Here is a 25,370-nt window from a genome sequence, read left to right on the forward strand (position 1 = left end):
CATAATTCACCTAAGAGATGTAAACACGCTCTTGCGTAACGTGTAACGTACAAGATTTTACCTGACCCGACAATATACATGGGTTTACTTACAATATTTTTCATTATCCATTTCACTCATCGCCTAACAGTAACGTTCTTTTATAAACAAAAGCTAGGTTAAGAAAATGCTTTAAAGCATAACAATAACATTCAAGCGCACAGCTGATTTCTAGCGTTGAACGTCGATGCCTCCATAGAGGTATATTTTTTAAGTTAAGCACTCAATGTTATTTAAATGGGTTTCATTACATCACCGAGTGAGTTTTTTTCAACTTTACATCACTCGAGAAGTAAGGAAGTTGTATACATCACGCTTGGGATAGGGAAGTTTAACATGGCGGGTTAGGTAAAATGTCAAAAAGATACACTCACATGTCAAAACCACTATCCAATATTCTTACCCATGGAAAATATAAGTTCACAAATAGTTGAAAATAAAAGTTGGTTCTAATCTAGGGACTTTAATCAGCCAAGTACACAACCTGGATCTGAATTTAACAATGGTAGATTGTCAATATTAACGGAAATGGGTTCATAAAAGGCTAGCACATCATAGCAGGCTAGGAAACAGTTCACATTTTCAACAAGCAGATGTTAACAACAGGAAAATAAAAGAATATTTAACACTTAACAAATTTTTATTTAAAAAACTACAAAATTTTTGTTTGGACAGATTAAGTATTGCATGAGGCGCCAAAAGGTTAATCACAAAATAATATTTTATAAACATATAATAAATTCACAGCCAAAATAATGTTTTTTATTGGTATGGATACCATTGGTCCTTAATGAGAAACAGCAATAGTACACAAACATAAACTACATAGACAATATTTCTGAAGACAGATTTTTTAGTAGTTTCAAGGAGGTTATTGAGGAAAGTAGAGTTAAGAAAGCTTGCCTGTGACAGTTAAGTCCAGGACTTTTAGCTATACAAACCTGCCTGCTTTACTAAATCAGCCCAGGCACCTGAGAGGGGTTTTAGGTTTGTTAGGGGCACCAGGAAGAAAAAATTCCCCCACAAAAAAGGGGGTGCAACAATCTCCCGGGCCCATAGCACGGCATGTGCAAACCGCAGACCTATGCACAACAGAACACTTGTGCATGAATCCACTTTCCGATAATGTTCATGTTCATTAAGACAAAAAATCAGTCATCATGAGCAATTTTTTTCATATACACCATTTTCTCAGATAAGCAGGTTAAAAAGTATGACTTTCTCCAAAAAGTAACTAAAATACATTCATCTCGATAAATGCTAGCTAAAATTAAATATAACATGATTTTGGTAATTACATTACACCGGTATAAAGATTTACACATATATGGCTTAATGTGTACCCCTAGACAAAATAAGGTACATTTACATTTGAACACAAAACACAATTTTTCTACAAATACTTAACAAAGTGGCAGCAAATACAGATCCTATCATATCATCCGGATAGCAACTAACAATACACGTTGCTGTTGATACATTAATTAATTAATCTCTGGCACAATATTCCTCCTGTAACGTATGTTAGAAAACAACATATGGTGGTGATGGACCTCAAATGAACATAATGATTACAATCACTCCCAAAGTAAAGTGTAAAATGAACTATCTTATAGGATCGGTAAAGAGCAAAACATTCAAAGACAGAGTGGTACAAGACAACAACAACCTAAATAGTAACTTGTCTAACACTGGTGAGCAAAGTGACACTTATCTAATCAAGAGAAACATTTACTTGCCTTAATCACATGGAATAATTTCCTGAGTGTAGCAAGGGGCAAGCATGGATTACACAAAACAAAATTTTACTACAGTTTACCATAAAAAAATACCTAATATACATTTTTAAGAGTGTTTTTTAACTTTGTGCACCCACGAGCAACAGTTGATACTTGTTCTAATATTCATGTTTGGATTCATTGGCTAGGCCTAACAAACTATTTTGGACTGATTCAGCCTACTATTTTTGAGGAAGTGTACAATTCTGGCGACCCTTTTTCAGCATTTACAATTTGTGGGTATTTGTTTATCGACTTTTTTTCACGCATACACAAACTCACCTGGCTATGAAAGGCTTACAATTTTATTTTTAGGTTGAAAATCTGGTATGTGGCAAAAGTGAACGTGTATAGAAACCATTTTTTTTTTTGTGACAGTGCAAAAATATCCGCTTTGTTAGGTAACTGAACGAAATAGCTGTTTGTGTATTAAGAGCACAAAGTACATTATGGCCGCTTGAAGCCTTAGCTGAGTGCGGCCATACATTTCGAGAGTGGCAATGACTATTTGTGCTCGTAATACACACAAGATTTTTCCTACCACCAAATTAACTTATCAAAACATGCAGATTACCTTTTTAGCTGTATATAAAATGTCACTAGGTTATCTTATTTGCTTACCGGTTGTTATGTACCGGTCACCAGACCCACGGCTGTGGTTGGTGTAGAAACACTAACTGTAAAATTCAGCTGATTTAGCGAGCAGGAATTATCCATTCCCGCTCTAGAGCGTAAATGGGCTATTTTGCGTACTGTTTACAGCTGTGGCAATGTGATCATTTCCATGCAGTGGTAGGAAAAGATAATTCCTCACCAAAGTTTTGATAAGCAAACATGCTTGTTCCTATGTTGAGATAGACCCGTTATCTGATGGGTTGTGCAGAGAAGCTGTTCAAGTCTGGGTCTAGAGCACTCAGAACCGTTCCTATGAGGTGCAGTGAGCCCGTCACCAACACTTGATGGTCTCCCGGCTGACTCTCGATGTGCTTCAGTGTGGCTGCCACTGATCCAAAAGTCTTTACCTTTAACATTATTGAAACTTGAGAAGTAACAGTATATTACGCTACAAGGCCGGGAAGAAGGTGTTTATGGTACAAGCATAGCTTACTTTCATGGGAGTGGGGAGCGAGCTAGTCTAGTGGTAGAGTGTGGGGCTTCGGTGCCCGAGGTCCCGGGTTTATACCTGCCAATCACCAATGGATCTATGATGTGATAATGCCGCAACCTTCTAGGCCTAACCTGAAGTAATGTGTAAAACAGTTCAGGGCTAAAACTAGCATCATAAGATAAAAAAAGGTGGGACAGAACAAAAAAATGGGAGTACTTATGACACCTTCTCGGGTGAGATAAAATAAAATACGATACCTTTTGCCTAACTGCTAGCAGCAAATATAAAGCGTAAGTGCAACACAATGTCGTGTTGCCTTTTAGGGTATCAAATAATAATAACTGCTCACTTAACAAATTCTTAAATTACTAATTTTGATGATAACGATAACAAAGTATAGGCTTCTTGGTTACAAAATTACAATAGCTTGCTTTTAAATACAATTCGAACAATAGAACTACAATAACTAAATTAATGTGAACAGATTATTCTAAAATATTATTGAATGGATAAAACACACTGTTTTAAATTGAAAAGTCTAAAAAGTATCTCAGGGTCGGTTAATGGGAACGTGGTGAGGCTTGTGGTGTGTAGAGACAGCAAGGTTAGCCCCTAGAGGTTAGGTTACTCCCGGTTCTTACATCTTGTTTTCTACTCTAGACTAGACTACTACACTAGACTCAGAAAAACTCCCACTCTCTTAAAAAATAAGTAAAAAAGGCAAAATAGAGCCAGCACCTTCTTCACTAAAGTGTAGAACAAGTGAAACTATGCTATATTCCCGATCATTACTTTATTTAAATTATGCATTTACATTTAAGGTCTTCAGGAAACTCCAAGAACACAGTGCAAGCTTGTTTATACTTACTTATACTTATACTTTTCAATGAAATGGCGACCATACAAAGTAGGTATTTTAAGCCAAGTATGAATGGAGATGAGTGGCGGGATCTTGTAGCCTTGTTAGTGACTAAGGCCGAAATATTCCTTAGACACAGCTGTTAATTAATGTTAAAATTTTGTCATTGGTGTTTTCAATTTTGAAAACAGGCTCCCCAAAATATTTCAAATCCGATTTTAAATTTGTGTCTCAGGGTAGTTCACGAATGTCTCGTTATTCTTCGATCACATTGCGTATACCTCATCATGTGACCACAGCTTATGGCAGGGCTTTTGTTGTTACCGCTTGTCGTCTGTGGAACGGCCTACCCCCCTACACATTAAGGCCCTTGAAAAACGTTCCCAGTTTGTGGCGGCACTGAAAAAGCTCTATTTTGAGAAGATGGTCTCGGCTGGCGTGTCCTAGGGCTACTGTTACCTAGCGCGTTTGCTGATGCGTGTATGCGAGAGTGTGTGAATGTGTTTTTCTATTTGTTAAATTTTTATGTTTTTTTTTAGATATGTAGGTACTTGAATTGTTAAATATTTTATGTTTAGTTAGATTAAGTCATCCCTATGTCACATTATTTATGTTATATTTTTAATGTCAGGTTAAGTGTAAGAAAGGGCCATGTGGCCCTAACTTTGCCTGAAAAAATAAAGGATTTTTCATTTCATTTCATTTCATTTAATTAATAGCCCATACAGCTAATGGCAACTAAAGGACCTACAGTTTATAGTGGAATCCGAACCACATTTTTGCCATTGGTATATACGAATTGGTCTAATTATCAGGATAGTAGGTACTGCGGATAGTCGTACTCATTTTTTAGCCATAACAAGAACTAGTTTGAGACAATAAAGTATAAACCTAATAATAAAAGACTTAAACATGTACATTTAACTTTATTTTTTCATATATTTTGTCAAAATTCTGCAGGTTGGAAAACAGAAAACCAATTAAAGTTTGTAGTGGCATAAACTCCTCTAACATGTTTTCTTACCTCATTAGCAAAGACATTGGTTTGTCTCTCAAGACCCAGCCAAGTTTTCTTGTTCTCCTCACATCGGTCCAGCTGCTGTCTTGACGTAACCATGTGATTGGTCAAATCTGAAAACCAAACCAATACATCAAAGTTATATTTGATTAATAAACACTGGGAAGCAGCTAAACTGTGCTTTAGGTGGGTAGACAATCAGTTTATACTAGAAAAAAGCAGCAATAATGAGTTCAAATTTATATCTCAAAGTCATCCAGACATCTTCTCAGTTTGCAACTAAAAGTCACAAATTAACATTATATATTGAATTTAGTATAGTCTACAGTACTTCTAAATTATATTGCTCACTCTCAGTGTTGTAATCTTTAAATATTCAAAATACTTGAATACTTTTCAATGAAATGGTGACCATACAAAGTAGGTATTTTAAGCCAAGTGTGAATGGAGATGAGTGTAGGATGAGTGGTGCGATCTTGTAGTCTTGTTAGTGACTAAGGCCGACTAATTCCTTAGACACACCTGTTAATTAATTGCCCATACAGCTAATGGCAAGTAAGGGACCTACAGTTTATAGTGGAATCCGGACCACATTTTTGCCTTGAAAAGGCAAAATATACAAATTGGTCTAATTTTCAGGATAGTTCTGCGGATAGTCGTAGTACTCAATCGTGCGGACGTTAATCCACACCAGGGAGAATCGCATCCACAGTGCATGCCTAAAAATATCCACAATTTGTAACCTCCTAGTAGCTGGATTACAGGACGACGCCACCCGTCCCAGTTATAAATGATAGGTAATGTTAATGTTTAACTGTTACCTGCAGCCTTGGTATCACAGGAGAGAACATTGGGACAGAACAAGGCACTGTCAAAGTGACAAGAGACAAGAGGAGACAACAGCTCCGAGGCATCTCTGTCACCCGTTACATTGTAGATGAGGGTGTGGCGGCACTCACCCCTGAAAACCAAACATAGTTAAAATACTGGAACGTAACGCATGTTATAGAGTCAACTCTCTAAACGATAATGCGACTGCTGAGTGCCTAGTAACCAAAAATAATACTAAATTTAACCTATAAACTAAGAAAAATTAAAATTAACTAACGAGGTCTTGCTGAGTACTCCTTTATTGAGCATTCACACTTATCGGTACCGTAATAGACATTATAAAAAAAGATTATTGAATACCCAAACTTATTAATTACTCTTACAGCCTTATTTGGGTTAGAATAACGATAAGTAACAAACTAGGTCTTTTAATGCACTTTAACTATTACTACTGCACTGTTGTGCAACTGAAAGTTGAGGGAAATCAATATGACGATTTTGTTAGTCCTGTTCAGTTTTGTTTTCCTAGGACGCTAGGCACGAGCCTGGGATTGTTTTTCACATTACTTCAGGCTAGACCTAGGGGTTGCGGCAGTATCACTTAGATAAAATCCATTGGTGAATGGCGGGATTTGAACCCGGGAACAAAGTCCCGCGCTCTAACCACTACACCAGCTCGCTTCCTTGAGTCCTGTTCAGCTAACACTGCAAGACACATTACAAGTATTTACTCGCCTAGAAACAATATTATTGGTTGCTTGATGAAACCACTGAGCACACAGTTCTATACTCTCCATGGTGTGAGCCCCATCCAGGTAGTAAGTGCAAGTGCCGTGGATAGACTTCCTCGTCAGTATCTGGTATCGGCCCGGCCATGAACAGTGTTTCAGCCCCTCTGCCACTGGATGGCTGACTGGGAATGCCTTGGCCACACCCACATAGCCGGCTTTACTTTTGTCTGACACACAATTAGGATTAATTAAATTAAATAACTAAGTTGATGAGCAATTCGCTTAAAATGAGAGAGTGAATTTTCAGGAATTAAGAAGTACAAAAAAGAAATTAAAGAAAGATAAGAATAGTACAGTATATAGATTATTCAAGTTTAGTGAAAAGAACCTCGTTTGAATAGGAGAAATACCTTAAATAAGAGTCTAGAGGTTTCCACTAAATATTATTGTTTAATTTATCATACCTACTTTTAAAAGTAACTAACAATAACAATTAATTGTTTAGACCAAATAAAAATGAACCACTTTTGTTGGAAAAGCCTAAAAGAGACATTCTCTTTGTTTATTTTTCTCCTCTTAGCAACCAAAATTCAATAAAACTATTTAAAACATCTGTCAGCTGATAGATCTGTCAGCTCACTACACAAGTAACAACCATGTCCAAATAGACAAAACACTTTCATTCGTTCACCAACGATTTTGTCTCAGGGAAGAAAAAATAACACCAAATATTAAACCATAGATAAAACATACTCCCTTAGTAGATTTCTCATCCTTATGGAATACACAGAGGATACGCGTCCGGTAACCAGACGTGGATTAGGCGTCCGGTAACCAGACGTGGATTAGGCGTCCGGTAACCAGACGTGGATTAGGCGTCCGGTAACCAGACGTGGATTAGGCGTCCGGTAGGAGGTCCCGGAACGCCATTACCACAATGATACGATGTTCAGCCATCAGTGTTCGTGGTATAGTGGATAGAGTGCTCGGCTGATATGCGAGAGGTCCCCGGTTCGAAACCCATCGGTAACTTTAACTTTTTGTCACAGATTTTGCTTTGAATGTAATTTCTTCTTAACTGTACATCTTTTGTTAGAATTTTTGGCATTTATAATTTTATGTTATGAAGAGAATTGAACCTTCATTTGATTTTTTTCACTATCAGCAAGTTTGGTTGGTTAGGTTAGGTTATGACAGTAACTGCCGGACGCCTAATCCACGTCCGGTTACCGGACGCGTATCCTCTGCGTATGGAATAGCTGAAGACAATTTTATTGTTAGTTCTGTACGGTTTATGTAGAGGTCGTGTTTTGTTTACAATTTGTTTCCCGTTATTACAGCCATTTAAAACCTCGTTTAGGCAAATAATACGATCAAATCATAAACAATAACATGTCCCCTAGTTATTTATATAACCAAACAGTAAAGCAAAAATCAAGAAATTAACCCTAAAAAAATAATAGAAACAAAGTTTTGTCGACACTAGCGCCCAGTGTCACGTACATGAACTAGACACGAAAAACGTGCTTCAAAATTTACAATGGGATGAGAAGTCTACTTGTGTTGGTTAGTCTATGATTAAACCAAGAAAAGAGCACACATTTTAGATCTTGAGCCTTTTGAAATGTTGTGATATTTGTTCAAATTAGGACCTACAGCGTATACATTAGGAGATTTAAGGTTAAGTTTTTGCAATGGAACACTGCTGCATTTGGTTTAGTGGATAAGAAATTTAATCAGTGTATTTTCACTTTTCAGGTTAAGAACATTGAATACAAATTCTTATGCTACAAAACAGAAAAAAAAAACTAAAAAAGACTTCCTCTTCCCTCTGCCTAAAAAACTTATATATAAACTGATGCACTAAATTATTTATAACTTCAAACTTAATTCTTTGTTTGAAGTTCATTGTTGGTGATGGTGAGTTAATGTTGTTCAAAGGTTTATTGCGGACATTTTCCATCACGAATGTAAAAAACAATACACAACGTTTCGGGATCTGGAATCTGATCCCGTCTTCAGGTGAAAAAAACTTAACTAACACATTACAACTAACAATACACAAACGCCCAACCTAAGTTGGAATACACTACCGAGCATCCCACCAACCGAGCGTCCGAGCACTACCGGGCACTAGCGGCATCGTACATCGCTCCGCCATTTTGTTGGTTTTACTTTTCCAGGGACCGGAAGCCATTTCTGTTGTCTCCGTGTTTCCGATTGGTCAGCCATGTTGTTTCAATCTCATTGGTGGAGTCATTGCGTACGGTGCTATTAGTGTTCCATTGTGTGAGTTTTTTACGTTAAACCTTTTATAGATTATAGTGTTTAGTGATTTGTTATTAATTGCATGTTGTATCATGACTTGACTGCTATACAGTGCATATATTTTTTGACTACTACCCTCGGTAGTGTATTCCAACTTAGGTTTGGCGTTTGTGTATTGTTAGTTGTAATGTGTTAGTTAAGTTTTTTTTCCACCTGAAGACGGGATCAGATTCCAGATCCCGAAACGTTGTGTATTGTTTTTTACATTCGTGATGGAAAATGTCCGCAATAAACCTTTGTTCAAACTTAATGTTTATGAGCATTTTGAAATGCAATATACAGCGACTAAAGCTTACCAAACATGTTTCTGTTCTGCCAAGCATTAGCTAGCTGCAGAGCCAGTGATGCATTGATCTGTTGAACTCGCCCTCTCAGTCCCACACTCATCTCCTGTCCTTGCCAGTCATAGGTGCTGAGTGGTGGCACCTCCCACAGTGGACACTGTATAGACACATCAACACAGTTACATGATAGCTATAGAGCCAGTGATGCATTGATCTGTTGAACTCGCCCTCTCAGTCCCACACTCATCTCCTGTCCTTGCCAGTCGTAGGTGCTGAGTGGTGGCACCTCCCACAGTGGACACTGTATAGACACATCAACACAGTTACATGATAGCTATAGAGCCAGTGATGCATTGATCTGTTGAACTCGCCCTCTCAGTCCCACACTCATCTCCTGTCCTTGCCAGTCATAGGTGCTGAGTGGTGGCACCTCCCACAGTGGACACTGTATAGACACATCAACACAGTTACATGATAGCTATAGAGCCAGTGATGCATTGATCTGTTGAACTCGCCCTCTCAGTCCCACACTCATCTCCTGGCCTTGCCAGTCATAGGTGCTGAGTGGTGGCACCTCCCACAGTGGACACTGTATAGACACATCAACACAGTTACATGATAGCTATAGAGCCAGTGATGCATTGATCTGTTGAACTCGCCCTCTCAGTCCCACACTCATCTCCTGTCCTTGCCAGTCATAGGTGCTGAGTGGTGGCACCTCCCACAGTGGACACTGTATAGACACATCAACACAGTTACATGATAGCTATAGAGCCAGTGATGCATTGATCTGTTGAACTCGCCCTCTCAGTCCCACACTCATCTCCTGTCCTTGCCAGTCATAGGTGCTGAGTGGTGGCACCTCCCACAGTGGACACTGTATAGACACATCAACACAGTTACATGATAGCTATAGAGCCAGTGATGCATTGATCTGTTGAACTCGCCCTCTCAGTCCCACACTCATCTCCTGTCCTTGCCAGTCATCGGTGCTGAGTGGTGGCACCTCCCACAGTGGACACTGTATAGACACATCAACACAGTTACATGATAGCTATAGAGCCAGTGATGCATTGATCTGTTGAACTCGCCCTCTCAGTCCCACACTCATCTCCTGTCCTTGCCAGTCATAGGTGCTGAGTGGTGGCACCTCCCACAGTGGACACTGTATCGACACATCAACACAGTTTGTATTTAGGAAAAGATAAGTTTTTGCTGTCTGGAATTCTTGCTAAAAACTTTTGCTCGAATCACAGGGTTGGTGAATAGAGCTAGTGGTAAGGGTCTCGAGCATCAGTGTAGACTCTTGCTCATCCGGACTAATGTGGCGGACGTCCGGTCCGGATTACGAAAATATCCGAACCATCGAGAGTCGAGCAAATACAGTACTGTAGGCCTATATAGCAGTTTTTTTTTCAATTTTGTTCCAGGTACACAGTATTGATAGCCGGGCAAATGCAGTTCCACCGGTAATAATTTTTACCGCCGTGTTATCCGATTTTTTTATCATCCGAGGTAGTTTCGGTCCAGTTTAGCTCAGATAATCAGACTTCTACTGTACTGTGCCACTAAAAAAAAATCATGATTGCCGATCCAGACTAGCGGGATTCCGGACAAGGTTGATCTGGATAAGCAAGAGTCTACTGTACCTATTAAAAAAGAAAGTTAATTTGAGTATCTCTTTCCAACGCAAACATTCTGTGTTTTAAATTTCAGTGACAGTGAAAAATTCTGTTTGTGTGTGTTTACTGCTTCTTGAGTAAGTGGGCCCTTTCCCATCCAGGTAAGCCAGATAAGTGAAAATCCTCAAAACTTAAGCCTTTGTGCTCTATGTTACATCCTTACTTGTCCTGAAATTCATGTTAGGTGGATTCCTTAAGAAATGAAGTAGTATGCCTATAAAAACACATTTTAACACATTGAACCTTTTGTTACCAAAGCAGTTTGTGAAATTACAGCCACATTACATGAAATGCTTGAGGATTTACAGACCTTCCTCTCGACAGCTCGCTGGTGCAGCACGGTTGCAGCGGAAGGGGGCTGCGGACTGGTGAATGCCAGAGTGCCCGGCTTCATGATTCCTCCTTTCTGCCAAGCAATATCTTCTATGGTAGAGCCCAGAAGGCTAGTATGGTCTAGTCCAAGTGAAGATATCCCCACCACTGCTGGTCTCCTAGTGATTAATGTAACCACAGTATTTAACATCACTATAGTCTTTATAGAGTAATCTTGCAATAAATTAGGTCTGATGGCTCTGTGTTGCTCTAAATTGAATAATTTCTCAGTTCACTCCTGGCAGGCTAACTGCCAGATTACCCTATTCTAGCAATAGTACCACTACAACTTAAATACAATAAAGGAAGAAGGAATGGATGAAGAAGTCCCTTGTAGGGGTGAAATATCAAGTTTATTGTGTTGTGAACTTTTTGTCTACTTTTAACTACTTGGAACTCTTTTCTTAGGTATCCTACACTCTTCTCCATTCATACTTGGCTTAAAATACCTACATTCGTATTGCAGCCATTTCAAAGTAAAGTATTAAGTTGTTTGAATGTAGGCCTATTTCTAAGCCAGTGGGTTTTGTTCCAAAAAACTAACCTCATTACAACAGGTACTGTATAAACACTATGGACATGTTTGCATAGCAGAGTTACATTAATGTAATATGCACCATAGAATAGACAGTAAAAGGCTGATTATTTAATCTGGAAAAGCTACCTAGTCAGCAATACTTAGGTGAAAAATCCAACTTTACTTTCGACCAGAAAAAGGTGTGCACCTCATTAACCACAGACTACCTACCGCACCATACAGCTTCAGTTCATGGTACGTCTATCTGGATTTTATGCAACTGAATCTAATGTGTCCATTATATTTGAGTAAAAATAATAATAACTAGTAAGTGTACATGTTGCTCGAATTCGAGCAATTGCAAAGTATTACAGGAGTGAGTTTGCAAAGTATTCAAAACTAATAACAGTCATATTTACAATGAGTTTAACAGAGTCAACTCAAAGATTACCGGTGTGCAACTCAGACCATGTTTATCCTTGTTATTGATAACCCTAAAGCATTCCGGCCGGTTTTCTCCTTCTCAAAATGCCTCGCTGTACAGGCAACACAGGTCATTGATAGAGGGCCAATTGAGAACGAAAAGTCGTTTTGGGGTAGTGTTAGAGCGCATTTGTAACCTAATAGTTGAGATTGTCCAGGGTCAGGTGCTGACTGTAATGAGTTAAGCCTATTACACGCGCCACTGTTCTGTAGCTGCGGTCGTTATCACGATTACGCCTCCTGTCTATGTTTCGTTGTCGTCGCTTCGGAGGCATTTAAAAGAAAAAACAACAAATAAACAAATCATAGCTACACAAAACAACAATAAATGCACAAATTTAAGTTATAATCATGCTAACACGATCCGTCATAGCGACACAAAACAACGATAAATACACAAATTTAAGATACAACCATACTAACACTTGTCTTGAGGGTTATGTTTACACAAACTCAAATAGCATTGTTTTAAAATGAACGTGCTCAACACATTTCATTGAATTGAAAAATAAATAACAGCAATTAAATTATACAGCTGATCAAAATGTAAACAATTATGTTCTTCATAAGGATAACATGGGAACTTTCAAAGCCACTGGGGCAGAGCCCAAGGGCCTTTATCAAAAATGTAAGGCCAGTTTGCAAATCTACGTGACACGCTCTTTTCAAAGAGACATCAATGGATAAAAACGGTTTAGAAATGGCGGAGGAGTTCAACCGACAAAGTTTCATGTAGCGTATTAATTATATAGATTTACCTAAACTTATTTAATTTTAGACAAATTTACAATACACACCTTAAATTATTCTATCTTTGCTTTATAGATTTGCAATAAAACTAATACATACTGCTTTTGTGTGTCAAACTGATTATGTAATTAATGCAGTAAAATAAAATAATTGTAATTTTAACAAATCAAACTCACTTGAAAACATTGGTACAGTCATATTCTCCGCCAATTCCAACTTCGATGATAGCCACATCGACTTTCTCCGTGAGAAAAACGTTAAAAGCCATTACTGTGAGGAACTTGAAATAGGATGGCATATCATGTTCATCATCCTAAAATATTTGCAAAAATAATTAGTTAGCCTATCATGTTTTGAATTAAGAGGCCCCCCCACGGCTGGTTACCACGTAAACATGGTCTTACAAAAAAGAACCTCGTGGCATTATTAAAGTGTTTATCGAATTGAAATAAACTGTAAAATATTCACAAAGATTCAAACGAGACGTAGGAATTGGCTAACTCAGGAACTCGCTAACTCGGTCGTGTGTCGGAACTGGCTAACTCTGGAACTGGCTAACCGTCTCAGTCAGGAATTGGCTAACTCCGGAACCCGCTAACTCGATTTTGTCTCGCGGCGGAATTCGCTAACTCTGGAAGTCGCTAACCCGGCCGCGCCCACTGCACGGAGCGTTGCCAACCTTGTACGACAAAATAATCGTACAATGCATTACCTATTTCAAAATGTCAGTGACAATGAAGATACAGTAAATGTTATTGTTTTTTGTTATCAATTCCACTTTTAACAGATAACTAGACCAAAGTAATTCAAAGACAATTAAAAAATCATGAAAAAGTGTTTTTTTTATTTAACTGTACAATGGCCAGTTAAATGCTTATGATTTCGATCTTAAATATAAATTCCATCAGTATAAAAGAAAATAATAGAATATGAAAAATATTGAAAATTCAGTTTAATTGGTACTAAATAATTAAACCTCTACGAAATTAAGCTAAAATACACGAAAGTTCTCAAACACGGAAAACAGATTTAATCGTAATGTCGTAATAAACCAAAACCATTAATTAATACAGTCATCAACCATCGTAACTTTCATAACTAATTCATAGATTTAAAATTAAATGTTCGTCGTTGAACCGTCCAACTTACGTGTACAAATATGATGACATAGACTAATATAGCCTAAGTAATAGTTTGAACCAAAGCATTGTAGGCCTACTAGTAAATAGTTGCCTAATTGTAAAATGTGTTTAATTTTTTAGCAATAATGTTACATGTTTTAAAACCGTTTTTAGATTGTACACCAAAGCACCACTAGTAAAAAATAGGAGAAGATATAATATTCATATAATGAAACGTGACAGGGTTATTTTAATTCACGATTCTTAATAAACGAATTGACGGATTTTCCTGATTTGAGTGTTGGGTTTCCTTTATATTGCTTTCACAATCGATATAAACTATACCAAGCCATTACTCGGTTCACCGTTCCCCGGTACTGAGCTACTCAATAGACAATAGCTTTGTTTTTGGATAAGATCAAGTAATTTTAGCTATGGCCACCATTCATAAGAATTGTAACAAACAAGAACGCCTGGGTCCATTTAGAACCAGCCTGGAGACAAACTCCAGACTTTTAAAAAGTAGGCCTACTGAAAGACGTAAAATTAATATTAGCCTAATTCAGCAAAATTAAGAGGATGACCCGGGTTCTACACTAATAGCCTACGATAAAAGAAATTTACAAGTTGTATTTATGCATAGACTAATTTTTAATGCAATCCATGAATATATTAGGCCTACCACTTTATAATGTATTGATAAATTTTATTTAAATTCAATAGCTCTATTTAAAAATACATCACCACTACAATGTAATTCTGTTATGACGTTTAGCGTGTAAATTTTATTATGATTTATGATTCAAGGTTACAAGCCCAGTATATAAAATACGAACTCAATAATTTTATTTGCAGAAGTTCACAAAATGGATTCGAATAAAAGAAACAAATGGCGGACTACGAAAATAGATATTTCATAACATGTAATAGATCCAAATTAAATGTTCCTTTTTAAAACGTTTTTTTTATCTTTTTGCATACCAATAAGCTACTATTTAAGTAAGAAACCCACATATAAAACATACTCCCTTATATTAGTACATTTCTCATCCTTATGGATCAGCTGAAGACAGTATTATTGTTAGTTCTGTCCGGTGCACTGTCTTTAGAGGACGTGTTTTGTTTACAATTGTTTCTTGTTTTCAGTAATTTAAAACCTCGTTTAACCAAATAAAACGTTCTAATCATAACTAATAACACGTCCCCAAGTTATATAACCAAACAGCAAAGAACAAATCATGAAGTTGACTATAAAATAAAATAAACACAATTTTGTCGACACTAGCGATCAGTGTCACCGGACATGAACTAGACACGAAAAACGAGCTTCAAAGTTTACAATGGGATGTAAAGTTTACTTGTGTTGGTTAGTCTATGGTAAGACTATAATGCATTTTCCACCCTAATAATCATAAGAATAATGTTAAACATACTTCTAAATATATTTATTTTATCGACTACGTTGCTCTTACTCCTAATTAATCGTAGGATACGACATTATGGTACCGATACGATATAGGTACTACACTTTTGGCAACACTGGCCAAAAATATTCGTGCCTGGCTCCCATTGGACGGCCCGCGAGGCTTCTGATTGGGAGTTAGCGAGTTCCGCCGAGGGACCGAGTTAGCGACTTCCGTACGAGGACGGAATTCGCTAACCCGGCTCTAGAGCGGGTTAGCGGGTTCCGGAGTTAGCCAATTCCGAAACCGAACAAGTTAGCGAGTTCCTCTCATCGACCAAATTTGAAGATAGGGCGTTTAACATGGGGTTAGCGAGTTCCAGAGTTAGCCAATTCCGCGGACCCATTCAAACTATGCCCTGGATGAACTGAAACTTTGTAATTGTTTATTTAAGTATTTACAGAATAATTTTGAAAATCTGTAGATTAGTCTTTTTCACATGCAATTTTAGCTTCTATATAATAGTTAAACATAAATTTATCCCCATCCATTGCAAGCTCTGATATGTTGTGAGCACAAAAAGCACACAATCATTGGAAACAAATGAGTTTTAGAGTGTTGGGAGCTTGTACTGTAGAGGCATTTTTAGCCTCCATCTTGAATTGACCTCTAGTGACAATTATTTTTAATATAAACCAAACAAGTCAACAATAATTTATATGTCACAAATTATTGTTGACTGATTTCATTTTCCAAAGTAGTGGTGGCTCCAGGGGAAGGGGATGATAGACCCATGATAGCTTGAGAAAAAATTTAAAATACAAACATTTTAGTAATGATTATAGTTTGTACATAAAACCTGAGCCAAAAATAATAAAGGCAGCCAGACCGTTTTAGATAATCTATTTATTTTGCTATTTTAATTCAAAGGACAAACATCAATTTTTAACGTTATTTTAATTACTGAGATCTTAAAATCTACAACTGTATACACTAAATATATTTTTTCTGAGAATGACTCAGTCAAAGCTGAGCCAACTATCTACGCCACGGCCAACCATTCCGATTGTCTACAATTTTTTTTTAGACTAATAGATTAATTTTTTCCAGTTTCAGTCAAATGGAGTTTAGTTTAAAGGGGTTTAGCTGTAATTAGTAACAAATTTGCAATAAATCTTGATTCATTTTCACCTTATTATACATAAGTTATCCTGGTGTATTGGCATCGTATGAATCTAATCTCACAACACACCACTTCAGTTTCACCGTACCTTAGCGGCAGCAAGCTTGTTATACACTGTCCAGAAGTGTTTGGTGAACTCCGTCTCAGACAGCGGTGCCTGGTTGATGCGGATGCGCTCGCGGACGGCCACCAAGTGCGGAGAGGAGAAGAAGCCTGTCTTGTAGCCCATCTGACGGAGGATGGCTTCACACATAACACAGGTGGATCCCTTCCCCTTGGTGCCAGATACATGGATCACGGACAGCTCACGGTCCAGCCTGTCCAAACTTACCCCTGATCTGAGAAAAAGGTAATTAGCGGTAGATATTTAGTTTTAAGTGTTTCCGGAGCTTAAAATATTGTTTATTGTAATCTAACTACTACTGTTTGCAATCAATACTTAGACAATTGACGATCCAGTACACTTAATAACTAACTGCCCTAAACAAGTTTCAAACTCGATAGCTGCGGTTTTGGAATTTCATCTATGTTGTTACAGGAGTATCAAATCCTTGCGGTTGCAGTTTTCACTCAAGTTCAGCAATCCTTAGAGTGGTTGGTAACTGAGAATACGTGTACACTACTTGACTATGTTATGTTATGAATAATGATTACTTGCCAGTTGAACTGAAAGTAAAAGTGTGAGATTAACGTTCCATATTACACCTGATCAGTCTAGTCAGACATGATCGGTTACAATAATGTTATTCTTTTAACAAAAGTTTTATCCGATTATTGTTACGTTTTAGTACATAAAAAACCATGCATATTTTAGGAATAAAATACAGGCCAAGCAATCTTTTGGTCACTTTTAGTGTGTTTGTTAAAACAAATTCATAATGTTAGGACAAGGTTGCACTTAGATCGCCATAATAAATTATATTGGTTCAGTTAGTACTGAGGTGATTTTTTTTTAATTTAAGAGTCAACAGTGGAATGAATAAATTGTTAAAATTGTATAAAGGTATATCTATAAATATGATATGCACAAATTTATGTCCATGAATTCTTTCAGGTATTCCAAAAGGGGAGTTGTTGATCCTACTAATATTATAAATGAGAAAGTTTGGATGTGTGGATGTATGGATGTATGGATGTATGGATGTATGTTTGTGACAAGTGAACGCGAAAAATACTGGTCGGATTGGGCTGAAATTTGGCATGATGATAGCTCACATTCCCGATTAACATATAGGCATATTCTTATTTCAAAAATCCTTTCGGGCTCCGCCCCAGTGGCTCTGGAGTTTCCCATGTTAACCTTATGAGAAATGGAATTATTGAATCTTAACAGCTGTTTCAATTAAACAAGTTGGTTCTGTTCTATGATGTTCAATAGCATTAAAGTTAGAAGGATTACCAACAGGGTGCAGCACTATTATTTCTTTTACATTTATGACAACAGCTAATTTGCAACCAAAAGGTGAGTGAGCGTAGCAAACGAACTTCAACCTGGAGGCGAGTTAGCGTAGCGAACGAGCTAACCTGAAGGCAAGTGAGCGCAGCGAACGAGCTCCAACCTAAAGGTGAGTGAGCGTAGCGAACAAACTTCAATCAGGACGTGATTGAGCCATGCGAACGAGATAATCTTGAAAATTAAGAAGTTAAACGGGGCAAAGCCCGCAGGTTACAGCTAGTAATAATATATTTGAAAATAGACATGCATTAAAAAAATTACGCATGATTACTGTGAAAATTTGTTTACTAGTTACCTTTCAAGATATTTTTTTGTTCTGATAACATTATTTTCCTGTCCAAGTGCCTTGTTGGCTCGTAATTTTTGTAAAAGTTGAGCATTTGTTTGTAACGAATTCAAAGCTTCTACAGCCTCCTGAAACAAAAATTTGGAGTAAACATTTTGTTAAAATGACATCCAACCGTAATTTGATAACTATTCCTTAACTATTACTTCCTTGTTATTAAAATACAAGATTTTTAAAACTGAGGGCGGTTTTTTAAGTAAGGACCAGTTTTACATATGAATTGGTAGTTCGCTTGTATGCCGCAATGAGGCTCCTTGCCACTTACTGACATCATTTGTGAACAGAATGACACTATTTGAATCTCTGCAGCTGACATGATGTACGCTTCGCTGTGTGTTTTTAAAATAGTTTAAACCACCCAATCTCAGGCCGCTTGCGAGATAAGGTCAGTGATAATGATAAATATTTATCACAAGAAGCATATCCGATGCTGGCATTCACCCACACATGACAGAAGTGTATGACCCTGATGCAATGATAGCGAGGAAAGTGCAGAAATAGACTTGGGAGTTAAAATGGCTATGAAAATGTTCATCTTGGAACGAGTTGTGTTTTTGGTGGGTAGACTTCTCACAGATGACCACAAAGGGAAAAGGATTTCACGGCCATTTTTACACTTTGTAACCCATTTCCGCACTTTACCCTCACTAGGGCTATAGCCTTCAGTCATCTGGCGATAAATAGCTGCATCGGTTTGTCGGTTATGATTCTCGTAATCAAAAAACGTATCACTGACCTTATCTCACGCACAGTGGGAGATTGGATGGTTTACAATTTTGTTTAAACACACAACAAAGCGTACGTGTCAGCTAGCTGCAAAATGTGTCATTCTGTTTACAAATGATGCCAGTAAGTGGCAAGGAGCCTCTTTGTGGCATACAAGCGAACTGCTGATAATCAAAAAAGACCCTTACTTTAAAACTGGCCTTGCAGAACCCCTGGTTGTAGTGTGACATTTTGTTACCAACATTTTAGAAAAGTCAACACATATGAAAGTGTGTGCAGTACCTGTATTAGGGTTTTACAATCATGTAACGTATTTGAAAAGTGTTGGTAGACTACAGTGTTTGTTACTTAACCTTATTGTATAGAGAAACACTTCCAGTTAATACTTCTAACATATTGATATATAGAAAGATCTCTTAGATTCATTTCTAGTAATTTCTAAATTAAGTAAGGTTTACAAAGATAGAGGGAATGAATTATTTATCCAGGGGTATAGTAGTGATTGAATTTCCTTGAATTGTAGGCCACAATTATATTTGAATTATAACAACAAGACAGGTTTATAAAAGTGTTATACTAATTTACATAAGAGCAAGTTACTACTAAAAGTTTGAGTTGGTCTCGACCCAAATCTCATTTTGTCATTTGGGATTTGGCAGTCAATTAATGAAGTTATGTAACAAAAGGCTGGGTTGGAATAGATAGTAAGTAAAACGATCAGCGATTTGACCGGTCTCTTAAATTTAAAAATGCCAATGTTTTGGTAAATATCAGTTATTACACTACGAGTTAGCATGGTATATCATTATGTAACATAGCATGACATTATTTTACTATAAGAGTTGTAACTTGCATACCTGAATTCCAGATGACATTGTGTTCCAAGTATTAAAACTCCAAAAAACTTAAGTATATTTACTCAGAAAAGCTCGCAATATAATAAAACTATGTTCCTTTAACTTGAATCACGTCACTTTTGCAGTCAACAAAAAGTGGTTCAAGGATAGCTACTAACACAAGCCAATCAAACTAAATCAAAGAGTGGGCTGTCAAGTATTGAAATCTTTCTCAACCAAGATTGGACAAACTTATGTTTCCAATCAGTGATAAAGCAAAGAATCTCAATTTAGAAGATAAACTATTTCTGATAGCAACGTAATAACTACTTCCTTTTAAAAATTAGATTTATGGTTGATGCAGTATCTTAATTTGACACAACAATCTTAGATAATTAAACAAAACATACAAATTAAATTGCCTACAATTTGTTACTTTGTGATAAGAATTTTTTAATGTGTCCTGTAATTTAATTTGAAAAAAAAACTGCAATGGTTGTTGGAGTTACCCCTATTATCCCCTATTGCTAGGCCTACAGTGCCCCTTTCTTCTTTTTTTATTTCATACGAGCTACTAAAAGATAGTACAATGACAATTAAACCAGACTTTTGTTACGTAACGACGTCTAAAAGCCAAACAAAAACCAAAATCAAACAAGTTACATTCTGTTAATCTATTGTTTTATGTGAACCAATATTATTAGGCTATGCCCTGCCCTTCATAGAACTTATCTGTGTCACAAAAAGAAAAACTTGCAAAATAAAATCTTCTTTTTAATATTATAAATGTGAAAGTTTGTGTGTTTGTTTGTTTGTTTGTTTGAAGTTCAGATGAACCTTTTGAGACGCGGTTTCCAGCAATGAACTCCATTTGATCAGCCCTTTAAAATGATGTGCATATCAACATATGCTTACATAAAAGATTATGTAGGCCACCTACTCCACATGTACCGTCCCCTAGTGAAGGTAAAAAATGGTAATGCTTGCAAAAAGTAGTTTTCATACATATAATTTAATGTGAATGGTTTGAATTTTGTAACGGATTTAGTTAAAAAGATATTAAGCCGTTTCCACACCCGTTTTTTTGTCACCCTGTATATATACGTCCGTAAACGCGATAACTTAGGTAATTTTTGTCCGATTTTGATGAAAGTTGGTCTAAAGGTGTAAGGCAGTATAAACTTGAATGAGTTCATGAACCAGCATGATCGGACCATGGTAAAGGGGTTTTACGCAGGGGTTTATGGAGTATAAAATTGGTTTTTCTCATTTTAACCCTCAAAACAAAGCATTTTTCTCTACTTAGACCTTTTTAAAGAGCTTAAAAAAACAAATAATTTAGTATATCAAAGTGTTTTTGTACGGTTATTGGTAAAAGATAAAAATCTAAAATTTGTAAATTTAAAATTCCTATGGTATTCTTATGGAGAATTATTGTAAAGTTTTGTAGTTTGCTTTATGGATATATTTTTATCAAACTTGGCAGATTTATTTATTTTATACTAAGCTATTAATATTTTACTAAAAAAATACACTGTATTAGTTTCCTTGTAGCAGCAAACCTAGGTACTCATTAAACCTCATGTTATTTAAATAGGTTTAGTTGAAAATCAATTCAGACAAATGGAAATTCGTTTAGTCGGCAGCTTTGCTGCGGCGGGGGTGTTTGATATTGATAGAATGATGGTAACCTAAGGCTGCCTCGTACTTGAACTGTTATTCTTCTTTTTAACTACCTAGTTATGTTTGTAAAGAAATTGACATCCTTTTAACTGGCCCGATTTTAACTTGTCGTGATTGGCCAGAAATAAGAAAACTTCTCTGTCTTAACTAAGTTAATTACTTTATGATTCCCACACACCCTTTTCACCTATATATGCTTTTTCTTTCTCTTTAATCTAATATTGTTGAGTTTTTGTAGTGGTCGAACAATTTCAGTTTTTAAAAATGCAATTCTTCCATACTCTATGCATAAACTTGTGAATGATTTAGAAAATATCCAGCCACGACTCAATTAGAACAAATAAAATAATACCTCTCTTCTCTTAGCTACAGTAGGTAGGCTAATAAATACCTACATCAAGATACTGTGTAATAGCCTAACAAGTTATAGAATACATTGTTGAATCCAACCCTATGTGGTGATGTCTAATTTCTTCATGTATAAATTATATAGCCACACGACCCAGAGTGTGCTGTTGCTGCAGAAGAAGGCACCAAGACTGATAACATCCTTCGGCCCTACCGACCACTGTCGGACTATTTTCAAAGAACTTGGCATTTAAACAGTTAACATTCACTGTACATTGAACACCCTAGTCCTTCTGAGAGAAAACATAAACTTACGGCTTTTTAACCAGAAATATACAGCACAACTATGGGACCCGCAGAGCTTATGACCTGGATGCACCCCGCTGTCGACTTAGCCACACGCTGAATTTATACCCATCGCTAGCGATAAAATTATTCTACACGCTACCGACAAGCATCGAGACCCTAGAACCAAAACAATTCAAATTTGCACTTCACCAGAGCCTAGTCAGTAAGCCAATGTACTTGACCAAAGAACTGATTGACGAGCCCCTCGCCTTTCCAAAAAAAATCCAAGTCACATCCATCAGTTCAGCTTAAATTGTATATAGGCTAACTTTTATGTTTATGGTGTTTTTAAGTTATAGGTTTTTTTATGCTAACTATCCAGCTTTTGTTGGTCAAAGATGAAGGAATCAAGTATTTAAGTTAGTATTCATACCAAATGAATGTTTGAACTGTTTTGTTTCCATTGATAAAAACTGTTTATTATAGTGTGCCCTTGTTCATGTTAGTTTTTAGTTGTACTGATGGTTAAACCCTCTAAAGGCTAAATGCTCCTGCAGACTCAATAATTTGTCTATACTAATCTGATACACCTATATTTACTTTTATACTAGCCAGGCCTGCTCTGTAAATTAATAATGTATGATAAATAACGTAGGCTTAAATTAGGCAATATTAGTGTTTATTATTTACAGATAGTGTAACTAAATGGTGGTTATTGAGTGACTCTTCCCAAAATCCCAAATACCACCAGACATATTCATAGCTGATAACTATTGGTAGGCTAAACTCTTTCTTTGACTGTGTAAAGTGAATTATTAGAAAGTCATAGGCCTAGTGGAAACCAACCTTAGCTCTATTGATTTGTACTTGCATTACTATTTAACTTAGTAGGCCTAATAAGTTTTCAACATGTAAGTAAGGGTAAACAATATCACCACAACACCAATATAGGTACCGTAGGCTAATAATGAGGTAGGACGAAAATCAATTATTTCATCTTGAGTGTTTTAGTTATTTATTAACTCCACATTATGTAACACACATTGTGTTGAATAAATTTCTTCAAAAGTACAGCAGACCTACTGGACATATTAAATTTACTGTAGGCCTATTGCAAACTATGTTTGCATATTTAAAAAAAAAACGGGGTTTTAATTAAATTTTTATAAGTAATACTCAAGTACACAGCAATCTTATCATCTCATTGACATAACTTAGTTAAATGTTACCTTATAACCTGGGTTTCTTCCAACTGGTTTGTTGTGGAGCTTCATTATAATATTTCTTTGAAGAACAACCCTTTGGCCAATTTTCTTCACTTCTCTGCGTATAGACATTGAAAAACAGCTTGATGTGTTCATACATCAAACAAACAATTGATAAGTAATATGCGTGCGTTTGAATTTAGTCCAGGCAAACTAAACAAACTTACATAGGGACCGTTAAAAAAATTGCAAGAAAACGTTTTATGGTTTTATTTTGTAGAGTTGGGTTTGCAGAATGACATACTAAAAGTTGCCAAAAATCGGTGCACGAGAAAACCACTAAAATCACAATTTAAAATGGCGGCTTTTTTCAACATTGGACAAATTAAAAAAACATATTTCACATGCATTTGCTATGCACATTTTTCGAGATATTGACTTGGGACCACCACCTGTATTTATTGAGTGGTTAGTACTTCATTTTGATAGGGAACATGTTTTTGGCCGCCATCTTGGATCCGCCATATTGGACATAGATAATTTTTTTTCAATGTAATGATAGTGTTGTGACACATCATTACCAACTACATTTTTACACTGATTTCAATGCCGAAATCCGTTTTTAAATATCTTTATTCATTTAGAAGATATATACAAAAGAAAACTCTGCACCATACATTTCTTATGGACGTTTCGTAGTTTGATATTTTTTTTAAATTATTTTTCTTATATCTCCAGTTCTTATTAACGCTTGTAGTTCGTTCTAGGCTTAAAATATTCAGTAATGTAAGGGCTTTCATTTGAGCTCTTGATCATTAAAATCAGACGAGTTAAAGACCTGCTACAAACCTCAGAACAATATTAAATTTAACTTTTTAGAAATATATTTTTATTAAAATATTTATAACTCGGGTTGTTAATACGTCACCAAGTTCTTTCTTGTCTCAAATTACTCAGTGAATGTTTAGCTTTGATTTTATTAATCACTAAACAAAATCTGACAATTTTAAAATGAGCCATGGACCATAATTTAACATTAAAATGTATTTATTTTGAAATTTGTCTTTAGTTAAGGACATATATCCCAAACCCTAATAACTCCTGGAAAGTAATCCATAGCTAAAATAAAAGTCAATATTTTGGCGAATTATTTAAGACTATAAAGAGTTTTGGGAGTTATTTAGAATTAGGAATATACGTCTTTAACTAAAGACAAATTTCAATATAAATACATTCAAATGTTAAATTATGGTCCATGGCTCATTTTAAAATTGTCAGATTTTGTTTAATGATCAATAAAATTAAAGCCAAACATTTACTGAGCAATTTGAGACCAGAAAGAACTTGGTGACGTATTAACAACCCGAGTTATAAATCTTTTAATAAAAATATATTTCTAAAAAGTTAAATTTAATATTGTTCTGAGGTTTGTAGCAGGTCTTTAACTCGTCTGATTTTAATGATCAAGAGCTCAAATGAAAGCCCTTACATTACTGAATATTTTAAGCCTAGAACGAACTACAAGCGTTAATAAGAACTGGAGATATAAGAAAAATAATTTTAAAAAAATATCAAACTACGAAACGTCCATAAGAAATGTATGGTGCAGAGTTTTCTTTTGTATATATCTTCTAAATGAATAAAGATATTTAAAAACGGATTTCGGCATTGAAATCAGTGTAAAAATGTAGTTGGTAATGATGTGTCACAACACTATCATTACATTGAAAAAAAATTATCTATGTCCAATATGGCGGATCCAAGATGGCGGCCAAAAACATGTTCCCTATCAAAATGAAGTACTAACCACTCAATAAATACAGGCGGTGGTCCCAAGTCAATATCTCGAAAAATGTGCATAGCAAATGCATGTGAAATATGTTTTTTTAATTTGTCCAATGTTGAAAAAAGCCGCCATTTTAAATTGTGATTTTAGTGGTTTTCTCGTGCACCGATTTTTGGCAACTTTTAGTATGTCATTCTGCAAACCCAACT

The 25,370-nt window shown here is 36.2% G+C and overlaps 1 protein-coding gene across 1 annotated transcript; it reads right to left on the bottom strand.

The window, feature by feature from the left end:
* Positions 1 to 714: 714 nt before the first annotated feature.
* On the bottom strand, positions 715 to 23,541 carry LOC128992952 (folylpolyglutamate synthase, mitochondrial-like). Its single transcript, XM_054416697.1, has 10 exons — positions 23,400 to 23,541; positions 18,239 to 18,357; positions 16,576 to 16,825; positions 12,957 to 13,093; positions 10,969 to 11,149; positions 8,989 to 9,133; positions 6,369 to 6,591; positions 5,624 to 5,763; positions 4,809 to 4,915; positions 715 to 2,839 (listed from the first exon to the last, which is right to left on the bottom strand). Exons 1-10 carry the CDS (start codon positions 23,529 to 23,531, stop codon positions 2,681 to 2,683), a joined length of 1,593 nt encoding a protein of 530 aa, XP_054272672.1. The 5' UTR covers positions 23,532 to 23,541; the 3' UTR covers positions 715 to 2,680.
* Positions 23,542 to 25,370: the final 1,829 nt, after the last annotated feature.

The sequence above is a fragment of the Macrosteles quadrilineatus genome, unplaced genomic scaffold, assembly GCF_028750875.1.
Source record: "Macrosteles quadrilineatus isolate MER2022 unplaced genomic scaffold, UCM_ALF_1.0 Scaffold_4__1_contigs__length_99947679, whole genome shotgun sequence".
Taxonomy (NCBI): domain Eukaryota; kingdom Metazoa; phylum Arthropoda; class Insecta; order Hemiptera; family Cicadellidae; genus Macrosteles; species Macrosteles quadrilineatus.

Excerpts from the sequence above, each read along its gene's own strand:
- LOC128992952 (XM_054416697.1), bottom strand. The coding sequence starts at position 23,531 with ATGAACACATCAAGCTGTTTTTCAATGTCTATACGCAGAGAAGTGAAG. Across the intron at positions 16,826-18,238 it reads ACAAAAAAATATCTTGAAAG|ATCAGGGGTAAGTTTGGACA; the intron begins GTAACTAGTAAA and ends CCTTTTTCTCAG. Across the intron at positions 2,840-4,808 it reads CCAATGTCTTTGCTAATGAG|GTAAAGACTTTTGGATCAGT; the intron begins GTAAGAAAACAT and ends ATAATGTTAAAG.